The 24,668-nt window shown below is 35.3% G+C and overlaps 1 protein-coding gene across 8 annotated transcripts in view; it reads left to right on the forward strand.

Moving 5' to 3' along the window:
• LOC129738735 (acetylcholine receptor subunit alpha-like) overlaps nt 1-24,668 on the forward strand; it is a 99,942-nt gene that overhangs the window by 36,650 nt on the left and 38,624 nt on the right. For 4 of the 8 annotated variants that reach the window (XM_055729981.1, XM_055729985.1, XM_055729983.1 and 1 more), the window contains exons 3-6: nt 142-186; nt 3,434-3,543; nt 4,703-4,883; nt 24,135-24,250. In XM_055729981.1, the coding sequence (XP_055585956.1) occupies nt 142-186; nt 3,434-3,543; nt 4,703-4,883; nt 24,135-24,250 (452 nt within the window). Of the gene's footprint in view, nt 1-141; nt 187-3,433; nt 3,544-4,702; nt 4,884-14,848; nt 15,030-17,606; nt 20,472-21,792; nt 22,956-24,134; nt 24,251-24,668 lie in introns of those variants that run through there. The other 4 variants (XM_055729982.1, XM_055729988.1, XM_055729986.1 and 1 more) reach the window with 4 other exon arrangements.

Raw genomic sequence — 24,668 nt, forward strand, 5'->3', positions numbered from 1 at the left:
AGTTTCAAATGAGATGAAGAAATATTTCACCTTGACCTCAACACATTTCTTTTATGGATCAATCTTTAGAAAACTTTAACGACTCTTAATGGCACACGTCAGTTTTTAAAACAATTTTTCCTTTTGTCTTTTTCTTTCCAGAACCTCAAAAATCAGATTATGACAACGAATCTTTGGGTAGAGCAGGTAAGTTTTTTTGCTTTCAACCGGTGAATCGCTTGATATCTTGTAGTATTTTCCCAAAGATCGGCAGACCGAAGGCCTTTAGGTTTATCTTCAGGCCGAAAATCTTCATGTTATAGGTTATCATGCCATAGATCTACAGACTTGACTTGACTTCAAAGCCATAGATTTCAGAATTTAAATCTTCATTTTAAGATCAAATAGGAATTACTCGAAAATATTTAAACTTCAAATTCGGTTAATTGTTCAAGCTAGAGATGTACCGAATAGTGGTATTCGGCGAACGGCCGAATACCGAATATTGACCTTTTCAACTATTCGGCCAAACGAATATTCGGTCGAATATTCTATTGAGTTTGTAATGAAAAAAAACAAAAGCGTTTACTTCAATTTCCTTTCATTTTTCCGTATTAATTCCCCTCATGTTTTTGAGTCGATTATTTTCAACTAGATGATATTATCAGATGATGTATTACTGTGCTAAAAAAATTAAAATTGCTTATTTGATATCGAATTAGATGAAGGTCGAATTTGAACAAGATACCTCAAAAAAGTTGATAAAAAAGATGATTTTTAACCTTAAGCATACCATACTTTCAACCACGCGTATCCACACGGTCAGGCATTCAGGACGATTTTTGAAAAACAATTTAAAAAAAAAGGACAAAATTTTAAATTGAAATTTTAGTTTTTTATTTGATTTAGCAAATAATAACACGATCGAAATTCGGGAAGTTTCAAACAATATCTGGCCATCTCGGCCAGATTTAACTTATTTCGAATCTCTAAAGGATTTTTGGGTTAGTCTGGATATATCAAGAAAAGCAAGTATAAAGCGATACTCGTCAGCATTCCCCTGTACTATCTACAGTGATAAATACTCGGATACACCTAAGATGTTAAGCTGAAATCATGAAATTTGGATGTTGATGTAACTTTGACAACATTAGCTTTGGATATTTCATATATTATGCAAAATCATTTAAAAAAGTTTTCAAATTTGTTATTATATAATTTTTTATAATAGATATTCGGCTTATTCGGCCTATTCGGCCGAATACTTAGCTCAACTATTCGGTGAGCCGAATATTCGGCTTAACGGTTTTTGGCAATATTCGGCCGACCGAATATTCGGTACATCTCTAGTTCAAGCCAAAGATCTTCAAGTTATAGGTCGCCAACGGCTAGATCGGTCTTAAGCCTACAAATCCTGAGGCAAAAAGTTTACAAGCCAAAAATTTTCAGGCTAGATGTCTTCAGGTAAAATCTCTCCAGGGTCTCCATGCCTTCATGCCTCCATACCAAAGATATTCTGCTTATAGCTCTTGATGCCGAAGGTCTTGAGGTCAAAGTACTCGAACCGAGTTTTCAGGTTAAATTATTCAGTCCAGCGATCTTTACAGAAAAGTTCTTCAAGGGAAGCTCTTGAAACTAAAAGTCTCAAGGCCAAATGCCTTAATATCTAAAGCTAAAGGATCGAAAGCGGAAGATCTAGAGATCAAAAGTTGTCAAAAGTCGTCAAAGGATTTTGGACCGGAGGTATTCTGATCAAACGACCTCGATCAAAGGAGTTCCCTCCAGGTCAACAACTTTCGGACGGAGCATCTTCTGGGCAAATATATAGAGACCACAGTTTTTGAGCTAAGAGATCAAATCAAGTGGCTTCAGGCCAAAAGATCTTCAAGCCAAACGTTCCTGGGCCAAAGGCTCTATAGTCGAAGGTCTTCATGTCAAAGCTCTTGACGGAGAATCGCTTGATGCCAAAGATGTTGAAGTCGGAACAAAAGACTTAAGGCCGAAGGTCTTCAGGCCAAAATTATACTGGTCAATGATCTTTAGGCATAAATTGTTTTTAGCTTTTAGACTTTTAGCCTTAAAATCTTGTGTTCCGACTTTAATACCTTTTGGAGGCCGATGGTTTGAAATGGATATTCTTGAAGCTAAAGATCTTGGGACCAAAGATCTACAACCTAAAGGTTGTAAGGCCAGGCGTCTACAGGCCAAAGGTTTCCAGGCCAAACGTTCCTAGGCCAAAGGCTCTATAGGCAAAAGTCTTAAGGAAGAATTACTTGATGTCAAAGATGTTTAAGTCGGGACAAAAGACTTTAGGCCGAAGGTCTTCAGGCCAAAATTATAGCAGTCAAATATCTTCAGGCCTAAAATACTTTTTGACTGAAAACCTTTGGCCAGTATAATTTTTGCCTGAAGACTTTGGCCTAAAATCTTTTGTCCCCACTTCAACACCTTTGGCAGGTCGATGGTTTTGAAATGAATAGTTAGTATTAAATCCAAAGATCCTGGGGGCAAAGATCTTCAACATAGAAGTTGTAAGGACAGACATCTAAAGGTCAAAGATCTTCAGGCCAGAGCTTTCCTGCCTAAAACTCCTCGGCGGAAGGTTTTGAGATACAGGTTCTTGACGCTGAAGTTCTTCAAAATTTTAACCATACGTTTCGACTTCAACGATCTAGGGCCCTCGTGGTGTTCAAGCAAAGGTTCTCATGCAAAGAGTCAACTTTTCACAATATCTTTCCCTCGGTAAGTTGCTAGATTTGGTTTGAAATGAGCCACCGTTTTGAGATAAAACTAGTGCAAGCCACAATAAATAGTACTAGCACACCTCTTATACCGATTTTATTAATCTTAAAGCCTAGCTATATCGTCCGTATTCTAAATTTTTAGGAATGAACTATTTTAGACCAGTCGATTGTAAATCTGTCCACCATTATCACACCTCCAAAATCGATTTTCTATACCCTCAAGCCTAACGCCTTCAATCGATTGATCATAAGGGTAGAAATTATCTATTTTAGAACAGTCTTGCTCAGATCACCAGTACTTCTATTCGTACACTTCCAAAATCGATCTTCTAATTTTTTAAGATTAGTCCTGGAACTAGGCTTATCGCTTGGAGCGGTTTTTAACAATCTATTTTAGAGCAGTCTAGCCCCTGGTTAATACTAATACACTACCAAAATCGATTTTCTAAATTTTGGATCAAATGATTTCATGCGATAAATTGCTAGATTTGGCAAAAAAAAAATAGGACGAAAAATCAAAAAGTCTATAAGTTACAGTTCAAATCTGAAAAGATGACATGACTGTTCTCCAGTTCTAGTACTGAAACACCTCCAATATCGATTTTTGAATGCTGGATCTTTCCCGGGAGTGGATTGATAGATATTTTAAGACTTTTCTGATGAAAAATTTAAATGGATTTTTTTTTCTCATGATGACTGATCCATTCTAGTCCTGGTACGACTACAAACTGCGCTGGGAACCGAAGGAGTACGGCGGCGTTCAAATGCTACACGTCCCGTCGGATCACATTTGGCGACCCGACATCGTCCTGTACAATAAGTGAGTAGCTGTTCCCCGTTAAATTCTCAAAAAAAAAAAAAAAAGATTTGAAAAAATTTAAACCAACAGTTATTTCCCTCTTTGAACCAAAAAAAACCCATTTTTTCACCAGTTCGACCGATATTTTCCTTTCTTTTTATCAATCTTAACAAGTGTCTTTCTTGCCGTGTATACCAGTTTTCGTCCTTTTTCTATGCGACAATTTGTGAGAGCTGTTTTTTCTGTTTCCGTTTAGTTCAATGAATTTTCATTTTGTTTTCAGTTTTTTCTTCTCGAAACATTTAAATCAATATTTAAAAGTTAATTAACTCTTCTTCCTTCACGTATGTGTCCCTTCCATTGATATTTAATAAAAAAAAAAAACAGTAAAAATTGTCAACCACTCCCTTCCGTCTATCTGAACTGTGAAAGTTAAGAAGTAATTTTCCGCTTTGTTGAACGTTTTCGACCGTTTTCTACTTTTGATAAAAACAAAAATCAATCACTAAAGTTTCCAAAAACTGTTCCCTCTATATTTTTTTGGTTTTGTTTTTAGTAGAATTTGGTACAAACAACACTCCGCTTGACTGTGAACTTTGAAACAACTGGTTAACTTTTTCTTCTTCTTTCAAATGAAAACATAAACATAGTGTGGGACATAAATTTCTGTTTCAATCACATTAGCTATGGTTTTTTCGTTCCTGTTCCGGGGACGACTAAAAAGAGTAGGCAAGGTGGGTGAACCACCGCAGTCAAAGTGGCGGCACCATGGCCTACTTGTTTTGAGGTTTCTGTTTTGAGTTGAGTTTTTTGAGTGTTCCTTTTTTTATGAGAATTCCTTTTTTTTTTCAAGTGTGTTTTTTTGTTCCATTGCGTATGACTCTGCCATTTGTTTTTTTTTTTCAACTATAACATTATGTGTTTGATATCCTAAAACTAATGATAAAATATACTGTTTAAAAATCAAATTTTAATTCCATGCTTGAATTCATGTGCCAAATCTCCCCTTTCTGCGAACCCAATTATTACACACAAAACCCACAATGTCCAAAACAAACTAACTAAATTGAAACCCCCGAATTCGATTCATAATCTGCCCTCAACCGACCACCCACAAACCATGTAAACAAAAAAAAAACGCACAAACCAAAAAAATAAAATCAAAACAAAACAAAAACAGCGCCGACGGCAATTTCGAGGTGACTCTGGCCACGAAGGCCACGATCTATTCCGAAGGTTTGGTTGAGTGGAAACCGCCTGCCATTTACAAATCATCATGTGAAATTGACGTAGAATACTTTCCATTTGATGAGCAAACATGCGTATTGAAATTTGGCAGTTGGACATATGATGGTTTTAAGGTAGGTTTCTTCACCGATAGTGGTTTTTATTTTATTTCGCCCAACAAAAAAAAAAACAACCTTTAACCACATTTGTTTTTGTTCTGTTTATTTTTTTTTGTTTTGGTTTTTTTGATTGAGTTTTTCCCTCCGTTAGTTTTTTTTACCCTTCTGACTTGAACTTTTTTTCCGTCCGATAACATTTTGAACTTTTTGAAGAAATATAAGTGCTTTTAATCTTATTTTTTTTTATTTTCAACAAACCAATGTTGTTATTTTGCGTTATTTTTTTCTTTTTGCTTTACGTTATTATCCAAGAAATATCTCACAAAATTGTAATATAAATCATTTTCTTAATCCGGTTTTTTATTGAAATCAGCGCCATTGCCAAGATGGCGCGCCCTGTAAATAGTAGCTTATAGTGTTATTGATTATACCAAATACTAGCAAAATACCAACAAATCAAAATATCCAATATCAATTAATATGAGCTTTAGCTGAGTGCACCACTACTAAAATAAACCAAAAAAAAAAATTATATATATATATTTCATAGATTCGCATAAACAATCTTTTCATGTTTCCATTCTTCCAATATATGCAATATTATTCATTTTTCGTTGGTTGCTTTGATTTCGAAAAAAAAAATCAAACCACATTCCTGTTTTTATGATTTTGCAAAGGAATAACCTTAATAAATCAAAAAAATCCCACAAGTCTAAGTGGGAGGTAGCTTTTTTCCGTGTTCAATGTGAACAATTGTTGTGACAGATGAAAGCTTCTCTGTTTAGGGAAAAAACGAGCAGTTCAACGTACCACACATCTCCCCTAGAAGAAAAAATGTTCTGCCAACCCAGTTTGGATTTGTTTTATCAATTTAGTTCGGTTTGTTTTGATGAATATTATCGTTTATTTCTTTTGAACAGGGAACATCAATCCTATTTAATTTATTTGTGTTTTCTCGAGTTGTTCCGGAATTCCAGCTCCTGTCATCCAGGTTCCTTCCTTTTGTGGAAGTAAACAACCATTTGTAAATACTCTGTGTACAAATAGATTGATTTGAAAAAAAAAAACATCCCTAGTCAAATTATAAAATTACGTTTGGGGAGATTTTTGTCACTTGTATTTCATCTTAAACCAAACCAGTTTCCCGACCCATAAATGGCTCCTCTTAAACATAAAGTCGAAACTACTGCACGTAACATCCACCCCATCGTTTAAACAACTCTTAAAACAACAAACCCAAACTAACATACCAATGTAAATAGTAACTGTTTTCCAGCTACATAAATGATGCGAACAATTGTGATTTATTTCGTTTTCCCTTTTTGAGTTTTCTCTATTTTCCTTTTTAGTTTTCTACCACAACTGTCTTTCTGACATGTCACCCAAACAAATCTAGCAGTTGATCACCACTCACCAAGAAGAATTCACCAAAACCCGGCCACCCCTTTTCTCACTACCAAAATAAATAAAAGCTAAAATTGAGTCAAACGTCACCAACAACAGTCACCACAACCGCCACCACCACCAAATACAAATAAGCGAAAAGTTTCTTCTAGCTATTTATGATTGATCATCACAACACCCAACTACTTAAGTAAGCCCACCAACCACTTATCACGCCTCATAGCATCATGGATGTAGGTAAATCTTTTCCGGGAAAAATATCATTGCGTCCTTTCTGGTATTTTTTTTCTCTTCTTCCCGGGTCCACCACCAATATTATGAGTAAATAAGCAAACAATCTCGAAATCTCACCACACACAACAACGATAAATAATCCACACCATCCTTACTAAAGCGAGAAGTTGGTTGCGAAGCAACGCGACGAACGTCCGACGATTTTCTCTTACTGGGAATTTTTCGTTTGAAGAAACGAAGAAAGAAGGAGGGTGGGAGAGGGGGGTTCGGGGCTATTCATTGATACTTTACTGTGTTCGATTCGAGGGATCACGTTTCATTTATTTTAGTCTGTTTGATTTTTCTTTTCTTTCACACCCGAAATTCAACCCACCACCAATAACAACAACAACAACAACCGTCCGGGTTGCTTTGATTTAGAATTCGGTTTGCTCTGTTTACCCAAATACTCTTCTTGACAGATCAGACTGACTGACTGAGCGAGCACTGAGATTGTGTTTAGTTTCAATTTGAAATTCAAGAGCTTTTCCTTGACCCCGGTTTCGTGTAGGAAAATCGGCTTGCTGTGATGGCTAAGCTTTCTTTCGGGAGCTCATCGTCGTAAATCACGGCCTACTACTCTTGAATGGCAGTTGAATGGATATAGTGAGACTTTCTTTTGGGGTACAAATTAATCCTACTTTTTTTTCCTTGAAAAAAAGAGACAATTTAAGCACTGGCTACACTGATATGACTCACGGGAAGAAAATTTTATTCCAGTTTATTAACTTAACAGCCATCTCCTGTCGACTTCATAGAACAGTGGCGAAGCTTCTCTAATAAAATAAATTAAAGATTTAATAGAAAGTCGACTAGATTGAAAGCTGATTTGCTAGAAGATCGACTTGATAGAAAATTTACTTCATAGAAAGGTCGACTTGATAGAAAGCCGACTTAATAGAAGGCTGACTTTAAAATAAGTCGACTCGATAGAAGGTCGAATTAACAGAAAGTCAAAACCAGAAGACGAAGATCGACTTGATGTGATAGAAAATCGACTTGGTAAAAAATCGATTCGAAAGAAGGTCGATTTGATAGAAGGTCAAATTATTAGAAGATCAACTTGATAGAGAATTCTCTGGATAGGAGTTTGTCTTGGCCGAGAGTTTTAATTATAAAAGACCAACTTGAAAGGAAGCTTAACTTGATAAAAGATCGACTGAGGAAAGGTTCACTTAATATGTAGAAAATTGATTTGATTGAAAGTTGACTTAATAGAGGATCTAATTGGATGCCAACTTGATCGAAGTTCGACTTGATAAAAGGACGACTTGATAGATGATTCACTTGACTTGATTGACTGATTTGACTGACTCGACTTGGTAGATTTGATAGAAGGTTGGCTTGATTGTTTGTTGACTCAATAGAAAGTTGACTTGAAAGTAGGTTGACTGATTATAAAGTCGACTTGATAGAGGGTTCACATTGCGTGCCAAACACGAGATTACTCAGAAAAACTGAATTTGTAAAATTTGCTCTAGTGAGTTTAGAGTTGGATTTCATTTCTGCGCAGTTTTTGTGTTAAGAAGAAAAAATTGATTCTAGTTTTACGTAAATCTCACCTCTTGAAACTTAATATAATATCGACAAATCGACCATGAAGAAAGAATATCGAAGCAATAGAAAGTCGACTTTGTAGAAGGTTGACTTGATGGAAAGTTGACTTGATAGAAGGTCGACTTAAAAAGAAATTGATATGATAGTAGGTTGATAGAAGATCGACTCGACAGAAAGTCTAATCGATAGAAGGTCAACCTGATCGAAGTTCGATGTGAGAGAAGATTGACTTGTTCTAAGGTCGACTTAAATAATGGTCGACTTGATGGAAAGTTGATCCATCAGAAGTTCAACATGATAGAGCGTGTTCTCGATAGAAAATCGACTTGACAGAAAGCTGACATACAGGAAGATTGACTTAACAGAAGAAGGTTGATGTAATGGACAGTTAACTCGAAAGTAGGTCGATCTGAAATAAGGTACTTATTAGAAAGTTGACCTCATATAAGGTTGACTTGATAAAAAGTTGACTTGATTAAAGAACTACTTGATAGAAATTCGACTTGAAAAAACGTCGGCTTAATCAAAGTTCGACTTCATAGAAGGTCGTATTGACAGTAGAACGATTTAATAGCAGAATCCTTAATATCGTGTCGATTTGGGCGAATTGTTAGCAGATTGACTTGATTGTCGGTTGACTAAATAGAAAATCGACTTAAAAGAAGGTCGACTGAATCGATGGTAAGTCAACATGTTAGCAGATCGACTTGATAGAAAATCGACATGACGACATTACAAAAGGTTGAATTGATAAAAGGTCGATTTGATATAAGATCGACATGATAGAGAGGCGACTTAATAGAATTTCCAATGATATAGTATCGAATTGACACAAATCTGTATCTGACATATGAATCTGTAATCTGAATCTGAATTATATCACAGAAAAGGGGTTGCTGATGTCTGAATCTGAAATCTGCATCAGAATACTGAATCCGAAATCTGAATCTGAAATCTGAATTTCAAATCTTATTCAAATTCAAATTTGAAATTTGAAATCGGAAATTAACATCTTAAAGTATGTAGGTGAAATTATTCGTCTTACGAGAGAAAATTATCTCAAATTTGTCAAAAATTATCACTAATTTCTCAGGCAATCTGGCTCATAACTTTTCGGATTGAATCTCAAAATGCGGACCAGCAATAAATAATTTCGACTGTTTGCGGACTTTTATTAAAAATGGACTTCCAGCTCGGTGATAAATTTCCTGTCAATCAAGATTAAGAATGTCATCGCTTCCATTTTTCTTTTTTCGTCTCTCTTTGTTTTATCATTGTCATTGCCGACTTCGCCTTCGTCGTCATCGTCTGCTGTAATAAAATACAAACAATAAAGAACAATTCCAAATAGGGTGACTAACCAAATTGGTAAAACCTTTATTCAGGTGCAAAAATTACGATACTCACCCTATGCAAATGCGATACAACAGAGACAATGTGATTGATGAATTCAGACGCACGAAAAATCATCAATGGAGAGCTTCGCGACGAGACCCGAAATACAAATCGATTATCGCACCTCTCAATCTGCTTTGACAGGAGAGAATTCCCCCTTAGGGGACACCAGGCCTAGGACCAGGGATGATGGAGGCGGCAGATTTCTGCACGGTAATGTTTATCGTACTCCCGGGATGATTCTTCACATATATCGCACCGAAATAAATAAAAAAAAACGAAAACAACAACGCTCGACATAACCCGGTCCGTCACAGGACTTGAACTCACATGATGACGGTCGATCACAACAGCAAAGCTTACTGAGCTGTATCTAACGAAAACGCCTACTGGGATCACAGCGAAGCCGAAGCACCCGCCCGCGTTGAGCCATCTTTTAATTTCCTTCATCCATTTATTATTGTCCCGGGATGCAACAGTGCGTGCGATTTTCATTTAGTTTTCCCATCTTCCATCGTCCACAAGGGAGGGTTGTTTTCTTCTGCGTTTCTTGCTGCGTGTTCACTTTTATTTCGCCCACGTTTCAAATAACAACCCCGTCGTAGCGCTCGGCTCGCTCGTCAAGATGCTGATGCTGCTGGTTGATGTTGATGGCGACGGTGATGATGTTGATTATGATGATGACGGCGGCGAAGAGGAGCTACCGCCATGGAAGAGTGCTTTCTGCACAGCGAGCTCCCGCATAAACGTGAAAGTTGAAAGCCCATCAGCTGCCATCGACCGAACGAACAACCCCAACTTTGTTGACAGCCCCAACAACAGAAACAACCCCAGTAGAGAGTCTCAGGCAGCAGGCGGGCTGTTCTTCTTCGTTTTCAGTAAGAGGCGAAGTGCATATTTATGGAAAGACAAGCTCCACCTCCAGATCATAACTGGTGGCAATCAACGCGGGGCCACAGTGGATCAAGATCGCGAAAGTAATCGATTTCATAGTTTGAACTCCAAAAGTCAAATGCGGGATGTTAATGGCAATGTTTTTCTTGAGTTCTTGATATAGATTCTGGTTCTGATAACAAATAACTCTCTGGAGCCACCACTTTAAATTTTGATCACCAATCAAGAGAAATTTGCTACAAACTGTAGTCGAAAAAAGACACACTTAAAAAAAACGAACACAAACGCATATGTAGATGATCACAATAAAACTTGCTGTTTCCTCGAAGAGATTCCTTTTTTCTTAACTCTAAGCGTACATCTTCCGAGGATATGATGGCTAGCATTTTACAAACGCTAAAACCAGCAACCCACAGAAAGTGTACTATGTATGTCGTGACCGAGATTCAATCGCATGCCCGCTGGCTTAGAAGACTTGAAGGCTATCCTCTACGCCACGGGCTGCGGCTAACGCTAAAAAGTTATCATCGAAAAACATTTAAAGATAGATTTTTTTTTCGTTCTGAGATTTAGGTTTCTACTTCTCTATCCACACCTTTCACCTATCGTGCTTATGGTGGTATCTTGAAAAAAATTTGTAATCTTGAAAGTCTGCGCTTCCTAAGTTTATCCGTCGTTTTCACCGGAATGACAAATAAAAACAATTAGCAGCAGCAGCTTTAAAAATTTGTGCTTCTTAAGCCAATCCGTCTTTTCCACCGGAAAGCCAAATCATAACAAATCATCAGCAGCAGCAGGCTTTAAAATATGCGCTTCCCAAGCCAATTCCGTCTTTATTAATCGGAAAGCCAAATCAAAGAAATCAATCAGCAACAGTCTTAAAAATCTGCGCTTTCCAATCCAATTCCGTCTTTATCCACCGGAAGGCCCACTCAAATCAATCAATCGGCAGCAGCCTTAAAAATCTGCGCTTCCTAAGCCAATTCTAAGATCCACTGAAAGGCCAAATCAAAACGATTAGTAGCAGCAGCCTTAGAAATCTGCGCTCCTTGAGCCAATTCGTCTTTTTCTACCGAAAAGAAAAATCATACCAAACAATCAGCAGCAGCAGCCTTGAAAATCTGCGCTTCTTAAGCCAATTTCGTCTTTATTTACCGGAAACCATATCAATTCAATCAATCTGTGCTTCTTAAGCCAATCCATCTTTTCCACCGAAAGGCCAAATCATAACAAACAATCAGCAGCAACAGCCTTGAATATCTGCGATTCTTGAGCATATTTCGTCTTTTTCACCAGAGGCCAAATTAAATCAATCAATCAGCAGCAGCCTTAAAATATGCGCTTCCCAAGCCACTCCTTCTATTTCCAAAGCAAGGCTAAACCAGCGATCCACAGCAGCAGCCCTAAAAATCTGCGCTTCCTAAGCCAATTCGTGTTTTTGCACCGGAAAGCCAAATCAAACGATCAGTAGCAGCTGCCTTAAAAATCTGAGCTTCTTAAGCCAAAACGTTTCTTTCCACCGGAAACCCAAATCATAAAAAACAATCAGCAGCAACAGCCTTGAAAATCTGCGCTTCTTAAGCCAATTTCGTCTTTATTTACCGGAAGGCCAAATCAAATCAATCAATATGCAGCAGCCTTAAAATCTGCGCTTCCTAAGCCACCTCTTCTATTTCCACAGGAAAGCCAAATCAAAACCAACAATCCACATCAGCAGCCTTAGAAATCTGCGCTTCCTAAGCCAACCCATCTTTTTCTACCGGAAGGCCAAATCACAACAAATGTACCTACAAACATCCTACCGACTGCACCATACTCGTGATTTTACGAATTTAAATTCAGAGATTCACTCAGACACGTCTGTCACTCACAAGAATCCTTCATCCCATCTCTACAATGTATTCATTATACGGTTGAAGCTCATCATGAGTTTTCTTAAAAGTACAAGATTTCTCATAAACATTTTCTAATGATGATGCTGCCTGAGAAAAACTCGTAATGCGTAAATATTTTTCAACATGATCATAACACTTTTTACTTTTTTTATCCACTAGATTCCTTTACTTTCCACCCAAACGCTGAACCATTTTCCCCTTCACGTTTCTATTTGTTCGGAACACGCTCTCCAAAAGCTTTCTACAGATGCTATGACATTTCGTATTACAAGTTCAAATCTTTCCTCAACTCAACCCACTGTGCTTGCAAATTTAAATAGCCAAAGCAGCCTCCCTCGAGATACGGTGAGGAGCAACGGCCACCGCCATCAGTTCAGTTCGTTGTTCTCCGGCACTTTCCCGGTCTCCTTCCTCCAAATCCACCTCCCGTTCAACATTCAAAGAACCAAAAACATCGCAACCGTTTCCTTTTGTTTCTCCAATTCAGCAAGCAAGAACTTAAAAGCGGGGCCGACGAAAACGAGAATCAACATCTGTGTGTAAAATGGAGACGTCCAGAAAACAAAAAAGATTCCCAAAAGCCAGAAAATCAATAGCGACTGAGAGTAACTTTCCATGTTTTAACTCATATATAAAAGCATATCTTTTCCGCCATTTTTCTCGAGCCTACCCCTAACACCATCATCTACGTGCTACGTCTTCGTTCCGTCTCCGACGTTTTTCCGTCGATTCCCGTTGGTTGTTGTGTTTAGCTTTCTTACACTTTAGCCTTTCCATTCCGTGGTTGTTGTTGTTGTTGTTGAAGAATAATCGTTACGGGTGGATGGCCCTATTTTCGGTCCCATTTAAGGGCTTGTTTTGTGGTGTTTATAGTTTACGATCGTTTTCGGTTAGTGCTCGCCGATTGTTTTTCGTGTTTTATTTTCCAGTTGTACCAAATCTTCTGAGATATCGCCGGCCTACTGCGATGGCTGGTTTTGGGTCATCATTATTTGAAGGAACTTTAATCTACATATTTTTCCTCACCCAGCAAGAAGTCGTAAGCAGAACACTAGATCTGTTTTCAAACTCAAAAGTTGAATCAAGAATCAGATCCAAAATCAGAAATAAGGATTATATTTTGAAAAAAAAAAAAGAATGATAAAAATGACCTTATGCTGCTGAATTTCAAGAAAAGGACAATCACAAAAATGACAAGTATGACAAAAATGATTAAAATGACAAAAGTGACGGAAATTACGAAAATGAATAAATGCAAAAACTACAAAAAAATGACAAAATGAATAACAATCACCAAAGTTACGGAAATGACAGAAATTACAAAAATGACCCAAATGACAAAAATTACAAAAATAACAAATATGAAAAAAATTTCAAAAATTATGAAAATCTGCCAGAATATAATTAACGAAAATGACAAAAATGACAGAAAAGACAAAAATTACAACAATGACAAAAATAACAAAAATGACCAAGATGACAAAAATTAAAAAAGTACAAAAATGACAATAATATCAAAAAATTAAAAAAATGACAAAAATAACTAAAATGGCAAACATGACTAAGAGGGTTAAAATGACAAAAATGACAAACACTCCAAAAATGACAAAAAATGACCCAAATGACAAAAATGACAGAAATTAAAAATATGTCAAAAATGACGAAAATGATAAAAAATGATATGAATGACAAAAATGACCAAATTGACAAAAAATACAAAAAAATGACAAATATTACAAAAATGACAAAATTGACAAAAATGACATAAATGATAAAAATGACAAAAATGAAAAAAAAAATACAAAAATGAACTTATGTCGAAAATGACAAAAATGACAAGGTGACAAAAATGGCATCAATGACAAAAAAAAAATCAAACATTACAAAATGAACAAGATTGAATAACATAAACGTCTAAAATGACACAAATGACATTTTTCGACAAGAATGATCAAAAAAATTAAAATTGTCAAAAATGACAAAAATTTGTGATTGTTTTACCCTACTACACCCTCATCTTTTTAAAACAAGAAAAAAAAAATGCTTAGCCAACTTCGATTCCATCAAGCTTTCCTAATTAAGTACATAAAACGGAGCTATCGTTTTTTTCGTTTATATTTATAATTTATTCAAAGTTTGTAACACGCTGAAGCAACAACATGACTTGCTCTATTTCATCGATTCAAACATCGAACAATCGTAATCAATCTCAACCTATTTTTTCATCAATTCAGCTTCCGGAAAACAAACCCGTTTCTACGTACTTGTCAAAACGATAAAAATTTAGTTCCATTCTAACCTCTCCTTTCCCCCCAAAATAGCTAGGCAAAAAGAAGGTACACACACACACATGCCCCCAAACACATGCGGAGCCCCCCATATTGTTTGTGTTTTTGTTCGTGCGTTTGTTTTCGAGACCCCGTCCCACGACCCCGGGTAAATTGTGTTTACATTATCCACACCACAGCTCGTGTTCGGTGCGCCTCTCGTTCCTCCGTTTCCATTTGTTGTTTTTCTTTTCTCCATTTGTTTTCTATTTCTATTTCTCTATTCCTTCCGCAGTGCTGACGGTCATTACGAAGTAACGCTAATGACCAAGGCCACGGTGTACAATACCGGGCTGGTAATCTGGCAACCACCAGCAGTGTACAAATCGTCCTGTTCGATCGATGTTGAATATTTCCCTTACGATGTACAAACGTGTGTCTTAAAACTGGGAAGCTGGACCTATGACGGTTTTAAGGTGCAAGATTTCGTTTACTCCGTAACAAAGTTTTTTTTTGTTTATGATTTCTATTGTTTTCAATATGGCATCGCCGGAAACCGTGTTGCCACGTTTTCTTTTCCGTTTTTCTTCAGTATCCGTTTTGACAGTATAGTTTTATATTTTGTTTTTTTCTTGTTTTTCAATTGAACTTATCGTTTCCCTTAAGTGAAACCTGCAACTTAGATGAGACGTAATAAACTTTTTTATGTAGAATGCAATGCATAATCGACCGTGTTTTCTTTGAATAATTACATTTGTATCAGAATAAAAGCAATTGCAAACGATATTGGAACTTGACTATCGTTTTCGCTCGTGATATGTTAGATGATATTTATTTACATACATACCTACATATATTTATTTACATACATATACTTATACCTAGTCGAAACTCTTGTTCTACCGAGTAAACTCGTATTTACGCAATCAGTATCGCAGAGTAATGTAATTTTCGAATTTTCTCAGTTCTTTTTTTTTCGTTCTGTTATCGAGTTATCCCGAACTTGAGTTTCCGTTTCCTCATTCCTCATTACTATTTAGTACATACTGGCATTGCTGTTTGTGTGATTATGACCATATTTACTTAGTCTGATTTGATCGCTACCTGGACTGATTAAACGATTGAACAAGTTTTATTCGATGCATCTTTACCTGTTTCTTGAACGAACATTTGAAAACCGCTATGTATCGTAACTCGTTTTTTATTTTACTAACATAAGAAAAAAAAATCAACCTTTCAATAAAAAATTACCTAGAAGAATGATGCAGTAATTTTGGATATCACCATAGTTTTGTTTTCGCTGTTGCTCCCCTTTCTTGAACAAAAAAACATCAATTAGTACCATGTTCCGTTTCCGCAAAGTTTTCTACGTTCTCGAGTCAACTATTGTAGTCGTGAAATCGCAAATTATGTGACGTAATTATTTTTTCTCTTTTATTTTTTTTATCTCTCCAAAAATTATCCGCAACCCAAAAACATCGTTAGAAAGTCGCTGCTAGAATTGGTGTTTTAGATCTCTGAATTGTCGTTGATACTTGATACAAAAAAATCTGAAATAGAGTCATCCACTGCAATATTTTTGGCAACACTGGATCAGGGCTGCATTTTTCGAGGCTTAATCTACACTTTCTAATTTCTATCACTCTCGTAAAGCGTCTAGTTGATTTTTGTCTTGAACAATTAAGCAATAGTTGGCCATTATTTAGACAGAGTCGGTTTGAGGCCATTTTTGATTTTCTCAAACCCTTGGTATCTAGCGAGGTATTGCATGACTGCATTTTCATTCGCGAGGCACAAGCAGTTGTGTCAATTGAATTTATTGTTTTTTATTGCCAAAAGACACACCCCTGTTAAACAGCTAATAACTTTTTTGTCTAATAAGACACGAAGTTACGGCCTTCAACAAAGTTGTTCAGCAGGAAGTTTCCGTCAGAGGATTTATAAATTGGGACAAAAACCATTAGCAGACCATTTTTCAGCTACCAAATATTAAATTTTCCCTTACAAACCTAAAAGTTCAAATTTACTCATGTGAAGGTTATTTAAAAATTCTGCAAAAAATCACTAAAACGAAGCCTTTTAGACCCCGTTTGGAAAATTTAAAAATGACCCCAAATCGACTCAGTCTAATGAGCTATATGACTTATGGCTTTAGACATGAAACATGAGACCTGAGCCGTGAGATGTGAGGCTAGAGAAGGGATAAATGGGACGCAAGACCTGAGAAGTGAGATGTCAGACGTCAGACATAAGACGTTAGAAGCGAGAGGTGAAACGTGAAAAGTAAGGCCTGAGAATTGAGACGTGAGTAGTTAGAAGTTAGATGTAAGAACTGAGATGTGAGATGTCTAATGTCTAATGTCTCATGACTCATGTTAATGATCTCAGGTTTGTATGACTCAAGTCTTAGGTATTAAGTCCGATTTTTCATTCCCCATGTCGCAGATCTCAAATCTGAGGTCTCATATTTCTAATTTCATACCTCATGTCTCACGTTTCATTTCTGACGTCTAGGGTTAGGATAGGGATAGGATAGGGATAGGATAGGGATAGGATAGGAATAGGATAGGGATAGGATAGGGATAGGATAGGGATAGGATAGGGATAGGATAGGGATAGGATAGGGATAGGATAGGGATAGGATAGGGATAGGATAGGGATAGGATAGGGATAGGATAGGGATAGGATAGGGATAGGATAGGGATAGGATAGGGATAGGATAGGGATAGGATAGGGATAGGATAGGGATAGGATAGGGATAGGATAGGGATAGGATAGGGATAGGATAGGGATAGGATAGGGATAGGATAGAGATAGGATAGGGATAGGATAGGGATAGGATAGGGATAGGATAGGGATAGGATAGGGATAGGATAGGGATAGGATAGGGATAGGATAGGGATAGGATAGGGATAGGATAGGGATAGGATAGGGATAGGATAGGGATAGGATAGGGATAGGATAGGGATAGGATAGGGATAGGATAGGGATAGGATAGGGATAGGATAGGGATGGGATAGGGATAGGATGGGAATAGCCTAGGGATAGGATAGGGATAGGATAGAGATAGGATGGGGATAGTATAGAGATAGGATAGGGATAGAATAGGGATAGGATAGGAATAGGACAGAGAGAGGGATAGGATAGCGATAGAAAAAAACAATACTTTTTGATTTGACTACTTGAGGATTCATAATTATTGCGTTTGGCTGTAATTCTACACCTTCTACTTTTCAAAGAGTGATGGATAATGGGAACAAATTTTTGGCTTAATATGTTTCGAGCATCTTTACAAATTTACTTTATGCTTGAACGATTGAGATTGTGGTATAATTTGTAAAAACTTATCGTTCTAGGGAAATGCGTTTCTTTAAAACTCAGGAGTTTTCAAAATTATTCCGATTTTCTCAAACTTAATACTAATGAGGAATTCTAGGTTTAGGGAAGAAATGTGTAATCCTTAAAAGACTAAAATACCAGAGTAATTGAGGATTTCTAAAACATGTAAGGATTTCTGAACGAGTCTAGGAAATTTCGTATTTATTAGAGACATGGGGGCAAAAATTCGCAATTGCTAAAGCCTCGTCACGAAATTTATAAACGCCTCCAGGATTCGCCAGAAGATCAACTCCGGGCTTTTGGAGAAACGCAGAGCATTCTCAGGAGTTATTTGTTTGGGAAACCCCACGTCGGACTCATGATCATGGTTTTTAGAGCCATGATTGCGCTAAAATTATCTGATATTTAGGATGATGATTCTCAATTTTTTTTTCAAACTTGAATTGTGAATTGTTGGAATGATCCGGAGCATATTTTGGTCCTTCGAGCTGGTTTTTTTATTAATCCGTTTTCAGCAATAAAAAGAAGATAGGCAAAATGGTTTCATAATTAGTATGTTTCGGCTTACTTAAAAAACATAACTTTACGTTTTTTTTAAACCAAATTGACCTTATCAGAATTCCTTAAAAATTCCTTATCATTCCATTTGGTCTAAATTATACACCCGCTACTTTCCAAAGAGTGATGAATCATTACATAAAGTTTTGTCAAACGATTTTTTAGTTAGAAAGTTCCAAGACGCTGTCTTATCATGCTAATTTTTGCGATCAAATTATCAGAAAGTTTGGATGACGACCTTTCATAATATTCTTCAGCTCTTCATAATATTACTTCATTTATTTGTCAGCGACTCTAGTCAGTTTGGAAAAGTAATTTCATAGGCAGTTATTTTTAGATCCAGCTTCTTTTATAAAACTGTTTTTTTTTTATTATTATTATTGTAAATTAATTTTTTTTACCAAAATTCATATGCTGATGGAATGTTTCCAAAAACGGATTGAGCATTGTTTTGTCTCTGAACCGATGCCACAAAACCTTTCTCGTTTGGCCTACATCGTTTTAACAGAAACGTCCATGTTGTCAAATATTGCAGTGGATTGCCCTTCTTTTTTCCGCCCTACATTATTCTATAAATAGTTTTCCGAACCACGTGTGACTGACCGTTTCGATTGAAATAGACGACAAGATTATATGCTTTACCGATTTATTTTTCTTTTTCCATCATCCTTCTTCCTTATTTGACTGTCAAAGCAAAGCGCGTCCTAATCCCTCGTGTCAAATAAGTTAGTTGTGATAGTTGTGCCAGAGGCTGATTCCACATACCTACTAGTCAAGAGATTTCGAAGTTTTTTTTTGTTTTTTTTTTTAAGTAAATGCTATACCGTTACAGTTCGTTGTTCGTTTCCGTTCAAGTGGAAGTACCGTTTGATACAACAACAAAAAAAAACCACCAACAGGCGCAGCCAGTAAATTGCATGATTGTTATGTTCTAGTTGAGATGTGTATTTTGACTTTCTCCATTAGAATTGAATTACCGAAAACAATTGAAAAAGATATCGAAACCAGTTGCCAAATAGACGCTGCTATGTACCTGTCGAAGTCCTTCCAACTTGTTTTTTTCATTGGTGTTTGTTTGTTTTCCGTTTTTTTTTTCGTTCCACTCATTTGTTTTCCGATTAAATTTCCACGATGCCTTAAGGCCCGATGTTTGATGCCTACTGATTTTCGTGTTCCAAAAATACATTTAAGCGAAAAAAACCATCCCAACAGCAGGTTCCCATAGCTACCGGATATTTGATTTTTTTTTTCGCACCGCTTGCTACTCGCGAACTGCATATCATTGTTGACGCAACGATAACATGTAATCGGAAGACGACGTACAGGATAAAGTAATAAAAACAGCGTGTAGAGTGTAAATTTACGATGCAATGCTAAAATAAGCATTTAATTAAAATGTTTTTACGTTTTTGTTTTCCCGGCAGATAAAAAATCATTCGATTGATTGCTCTCTTCCCAAGCCACCAACCACGAATGATTTCGAATGGCATATTTATTTTTATTACAGTTGTTGAAGTTTGCATTTTGCCACATATTGACAGTCATCACTTACTATCACACACACACATCCCAAACACGTAAATCGACACGGAAACATAGTCACAGAAAAAAAAAATGAGAGAAATTTAAAACATATATTACACGGAACTGGACCAATACCCAGACTGTTTCTCGGTATGTTGAAAAGTAAAAGAGAAAAAACACAAACAAAACACCCACCGATGACCGCAAATGAGCGAAAGATCGAAACAATCAACCGCTTCCGGATTGAAATTATTTTACATAAAATTGTTTACATGCATCTTTTCTTGTTTTTTTTTTAATCAAACTCCACGTGCATAACTACTGCAACCAAAACCACAGATTGACAGTGATTGGATGATGTTTGTTTGCCTATAAATCTTTTTGTTTATGATTGCGCCAAGAAACAAAAAACAAACAAAAAACATGTAGAAAACACAATGGTTAGAAACACTGTGCGAAAAGAGAAACAAACAAAGAAAAAAAGAAAGAAAGGGAAGGTACTGCATTGATCAAATAAGTCATATTATTATCTTTTTCGGTTTTCCTTGTGTAAAATCTATCTTCTTTCCCTTTCATACTGTATCAATTTTTTTTAACATTGTTCATTGTTAAAATAAACTCTTTCTTTTTAACCGGACTGTTTTTTCAATTTGGATAAATTTTCCCCGTAAAAAACATCCCCCAACAGACAGAAATGCTACACTGAAAAAGAAATTCGAAACGTTGTTTGTTTTGAAGTTTGGTCGTGTTTTTTTTTCAATTTTATTTTTATGTTACCTCCTCTACGAAAAACACATATTATACAATCCATTGCTTTATTGTATTGGTGTCAAAGAAACAGTTTGAAAATTCACAGAAATTGGAATCAAGGTTAAGATTTTGGAGTTAAGCAGGATTCAAAGGCTTTTTTCATCTTGATTTTTTTTCATTTTCGTTTGATGTTGATTTAAATTTTACAATTTTTTTTTCTTTCAAGCTAATTTTGTTTTATTTTATTCTATTTCTTTTTTGAAGATATTTTTTATTTTCCTTATTGGCTTAATTTTTAGACATTTCAGTTTCTTTTATTTCTTTCAAATTCAATTTAAAATTTTCTTATTCAAAATCTTTCAAAAATAGTATTTTTTGAAATGTTTTAATTTTTTAAATATTTTAAATTTTTTTAAATTTATTTATTTATTTTAAGCTTTTCATTTTTTTCAATTTATTGAAAAAAATTTATTTTTTTTAAAAGTATTTCATTTAAATATATTTAATTAATAATTAATTTTTTTAATTAATTTTAACCTTTATGTTTTTTTTAAATAAAGTTTTTTTTTATTTTTTTAATCTATTCTTTTTAGTTTTCAACTTTTACAATGATTTTTGAAAAAAAAATTGAATTATATTTTTTTGTTTATTTATATTTTTTTTACTTTCCTAAAAAAAATATTTTTTTTTATTTTATAAATTTTATTACAATTTTTTGTTCAATTTTCCTTATTTTTTTTTATTTAACAGGTTTTATACTTTTATTCTTATTTTTTTTAAATTCATTTTTTGTTTTAAATTCACTTTTTTAATTTCTTTTTAATTTTTTTTAATAATTTTATTTTTATTTTCATTAATTATTAAAAAACAGTCTTTTTTGCACTATGGTTATCTTTTTTATTTACTTACTTTTTTTTTAGTTTTCTATAAATATTTTTTTTTAATTTGTTTTATTTAAATATTGTTATTTAATTTTATCTAATTTTGTTTTAATATTTTTTCTTATGTTTTTAAACATATTTTTTTAAATTATTTTTTAAACCTATTTTAGTTTTTTTTTAATTATTACATACATACATTTTTAAGTGTTCTTATGTATTTAAAATTTTGTTATTTATCCTTTTTTTTCAATTTCAATTTTTTATTTTAATTTATTTTAGTTTTGTTTATTTAAATTTTTTGTTTTAAAAATTTTTAATTTATTTTTATTAACGTTGAGTCAGAAATCGAATTCTAAAAGTGTAAAAGAGATTCAAAAGAATAATGTTGCTTTGATCAAGAAGCTTGAACAACATTTCGAAAAAAATGGAAAATGGAAGACCAGTGACTCTGACTATATGCCCAACATATGTAATGAAGAAGATATATTAAAGTGAATTTCATTTGCAATTGATTCATTTTTGTAATAATGGGTTCACGACCATTTTAAAAGTCAGTTAAATTTGTGTTGACTCTTTCAGTCAGCGAATGGGTCAGAAAATTCCTTTTTCAAAACAAGCTTTTTTATCCTGAGCTACATCTTAAGTTTGCAGGCAATTATTGCCATCATTATCGGTGTGCCTATCATGGCAAGCCATGATCCGACTTTGATGTTGTCCAATTTACGTACGTACGAACACACAGCCGTACTCTCAAACTCAAACTCGCAAGACAGATTATCAAACCAACCTCCAAAATCCTCTAGCTAGCTAGAATCATCACCGTTCCTGCAATAGTGAATTCATGATTGTTGCTGTTGTTTTTGTTGTTGATGTTTTGCTGTTTATTGTTGTTGTTGTTTTTTTCCGTTGCTATGTGATCTGTGTACGTACACATTCGGGATACTTCCAATCATCGAAACTGCGAACGGCTTGAAGCATCCAGAATAGTAGTGAAATGCATTCGATCAAATCGATATGTCATGCTCGCTCACTCAACTACACACAGACACACAAACACACGAAAAAGGCACACGGACACACCTGTATACTCACTGCCTCGTTACCGGAATGGGATTACCTCGTTTTGATAGACGAAACGAAACGACTACCTCTTACACAGAAGAAAAAAAAATAACCCAAAGATAGCTGATTTCTTTGCAGAGTGCATGCAATGGTAAAGGTTGTGCATTGTTGTTGTATTGATGATGATGATGATGATGATGACGCTGATGGAGGCGAAGCATGTGACTGGCCACCATAACCATAGGAATTCTTTGCCCGGAGCCCACTCTAGAGGAATGATGAATGCCTGTTAGTGAAACCTAACCTACAGTTGAAATTAAACGAAAAATAAAAACCTTTTAAACTCCTTGAACTAAATCACACATTGCCCTAAAATCGAAACAGATAAAGAAAATAAACATTAGCTTAGTAACTCATGAGTATTCGAATAAACACAAGTTTTATAACAGCCGAAATGCGCTAGCCTACTCGGATGAAATTTTCTTAAAATGACAGTTTTGTTCCGTCTTTGTAGATTATATTCCTCTAGTATTGTTTTCCAATTTTAGGTACGCTCTTTTTTTCGTATATTCTACTTTTACTATTACTGCAATAAACGATAATAACAATGTTTTAATGAAAAAATAAAAAAAAAACAAATATTTTCCCATTTTATTATATCGAACACTACCTCCCACTTTGATATGTATATTAATAACTTCAATTGCTTCGAACCTCTTTTTTCAATTCGCTAACTTGATATTCGATTTCGTAAAAGTTTTCGTTCCGATTGGATTTTTCTTACACTCTTTGGTTCGATCTTGATTTTGTCATCCAATTCTTCCCCCAATCAGCTCATTGAGAATGTTTGCCAAATCAATCGTCTTTCAAACATTAATTTTCCCTAATTTTCCTCAATCGTCCCAACCAGCACCCACCAGAGTTGTGTATCTCTCGCATCAGCTCTTGCATCTGCGCCATTTTGGTTCCTATTGTTCGATAAACTTTCTTTCTCTCTCAGCAATTTCTCTTTCTCTCACTACCACCACCACCACCACCACCTATTGCTGCATAAAGAAACCCCAATTCTAAATAACACACACTAAAATCATTAGATTAGAACTAATGCTAGTAGAGCGTATAAATAAAGCTACCAAGCAACAAAAAAAAAAAACAAATCGCTTCCTTTAATTAAAGGCTGCATGTTTACAGTTTTGATAAATTTTTAAATCAATTTTTCTACTTTTTTTAAATATCTACTTTTTGCTCAAATATTTTTCAATTTCTTCGATTATATTAAAATTTATTATCGTTTTCCGTTTTTTTTTTCTGTATATATTTCTATATGTACTAGCTGTGACCAAATATTATAATATATAGATAACTGTATCGAAGTTTGTTTTTGGGAAAAATTAACATTTTTTCTTGTTGCCGAACATCAATGTGGAACCTCAACAAAAATCGACAACACCAACAACAAATCTTCAGGTGGATCTGCGACATATGGATGAACAGTCCGGCAGCAACATCGTGGACGTCGGGGTAGACCTGTCCGAATTCTACATGTCTGTCGAGTGGGACATCCTCGAGGTACCGGCAGTCAGGTGAGTAATTACAAATCACTGCGAAAGTATTTCGTAGTTTTTTTTTTCAAGCATAAGTTTACCAGCACTATCTATTGGACTTCTTCATAAAAAAAGACTACAAATTGAAAGTACTCCTTTCGAAAGTGAGAGTGATGTGTCATTACTCTTACCCTGCTGAATTGCAAGTTAAACCTTGAAGGGTTCAATCAGTGTCAAGTAGGTACATCAGTGTCAAGTAGGTAGGCTCTCTTCGTACTCGTTCGCACTGTGAATGCCAGCGATGGCGTTACGTTTGAGATGTTGTCCGGCTGAAGTGGCATTGAAGAAGAGTCGTTAGAACTAGAAAGACCACCTACGAATCGATGCAGATACCATCACTCAGTAATATTTTTTAGGACAAACTCAATAACGTGACTGATATACTCTACCTAGACCG

Source organism: Uranotaenia lowii, chromosome 1 (genome assembly GCF_029784155.1).
Source record: "Uranotaenia lowii strain MFRU-FL chromosome 1, ASM2978415v1, whole genome shotgun sequence".
NCBI lineage: Eukaryota > Metazoa > Arthropoda > Insecta > Diptera > Culicidae > Uranotaenia > Uranotaenia lowii.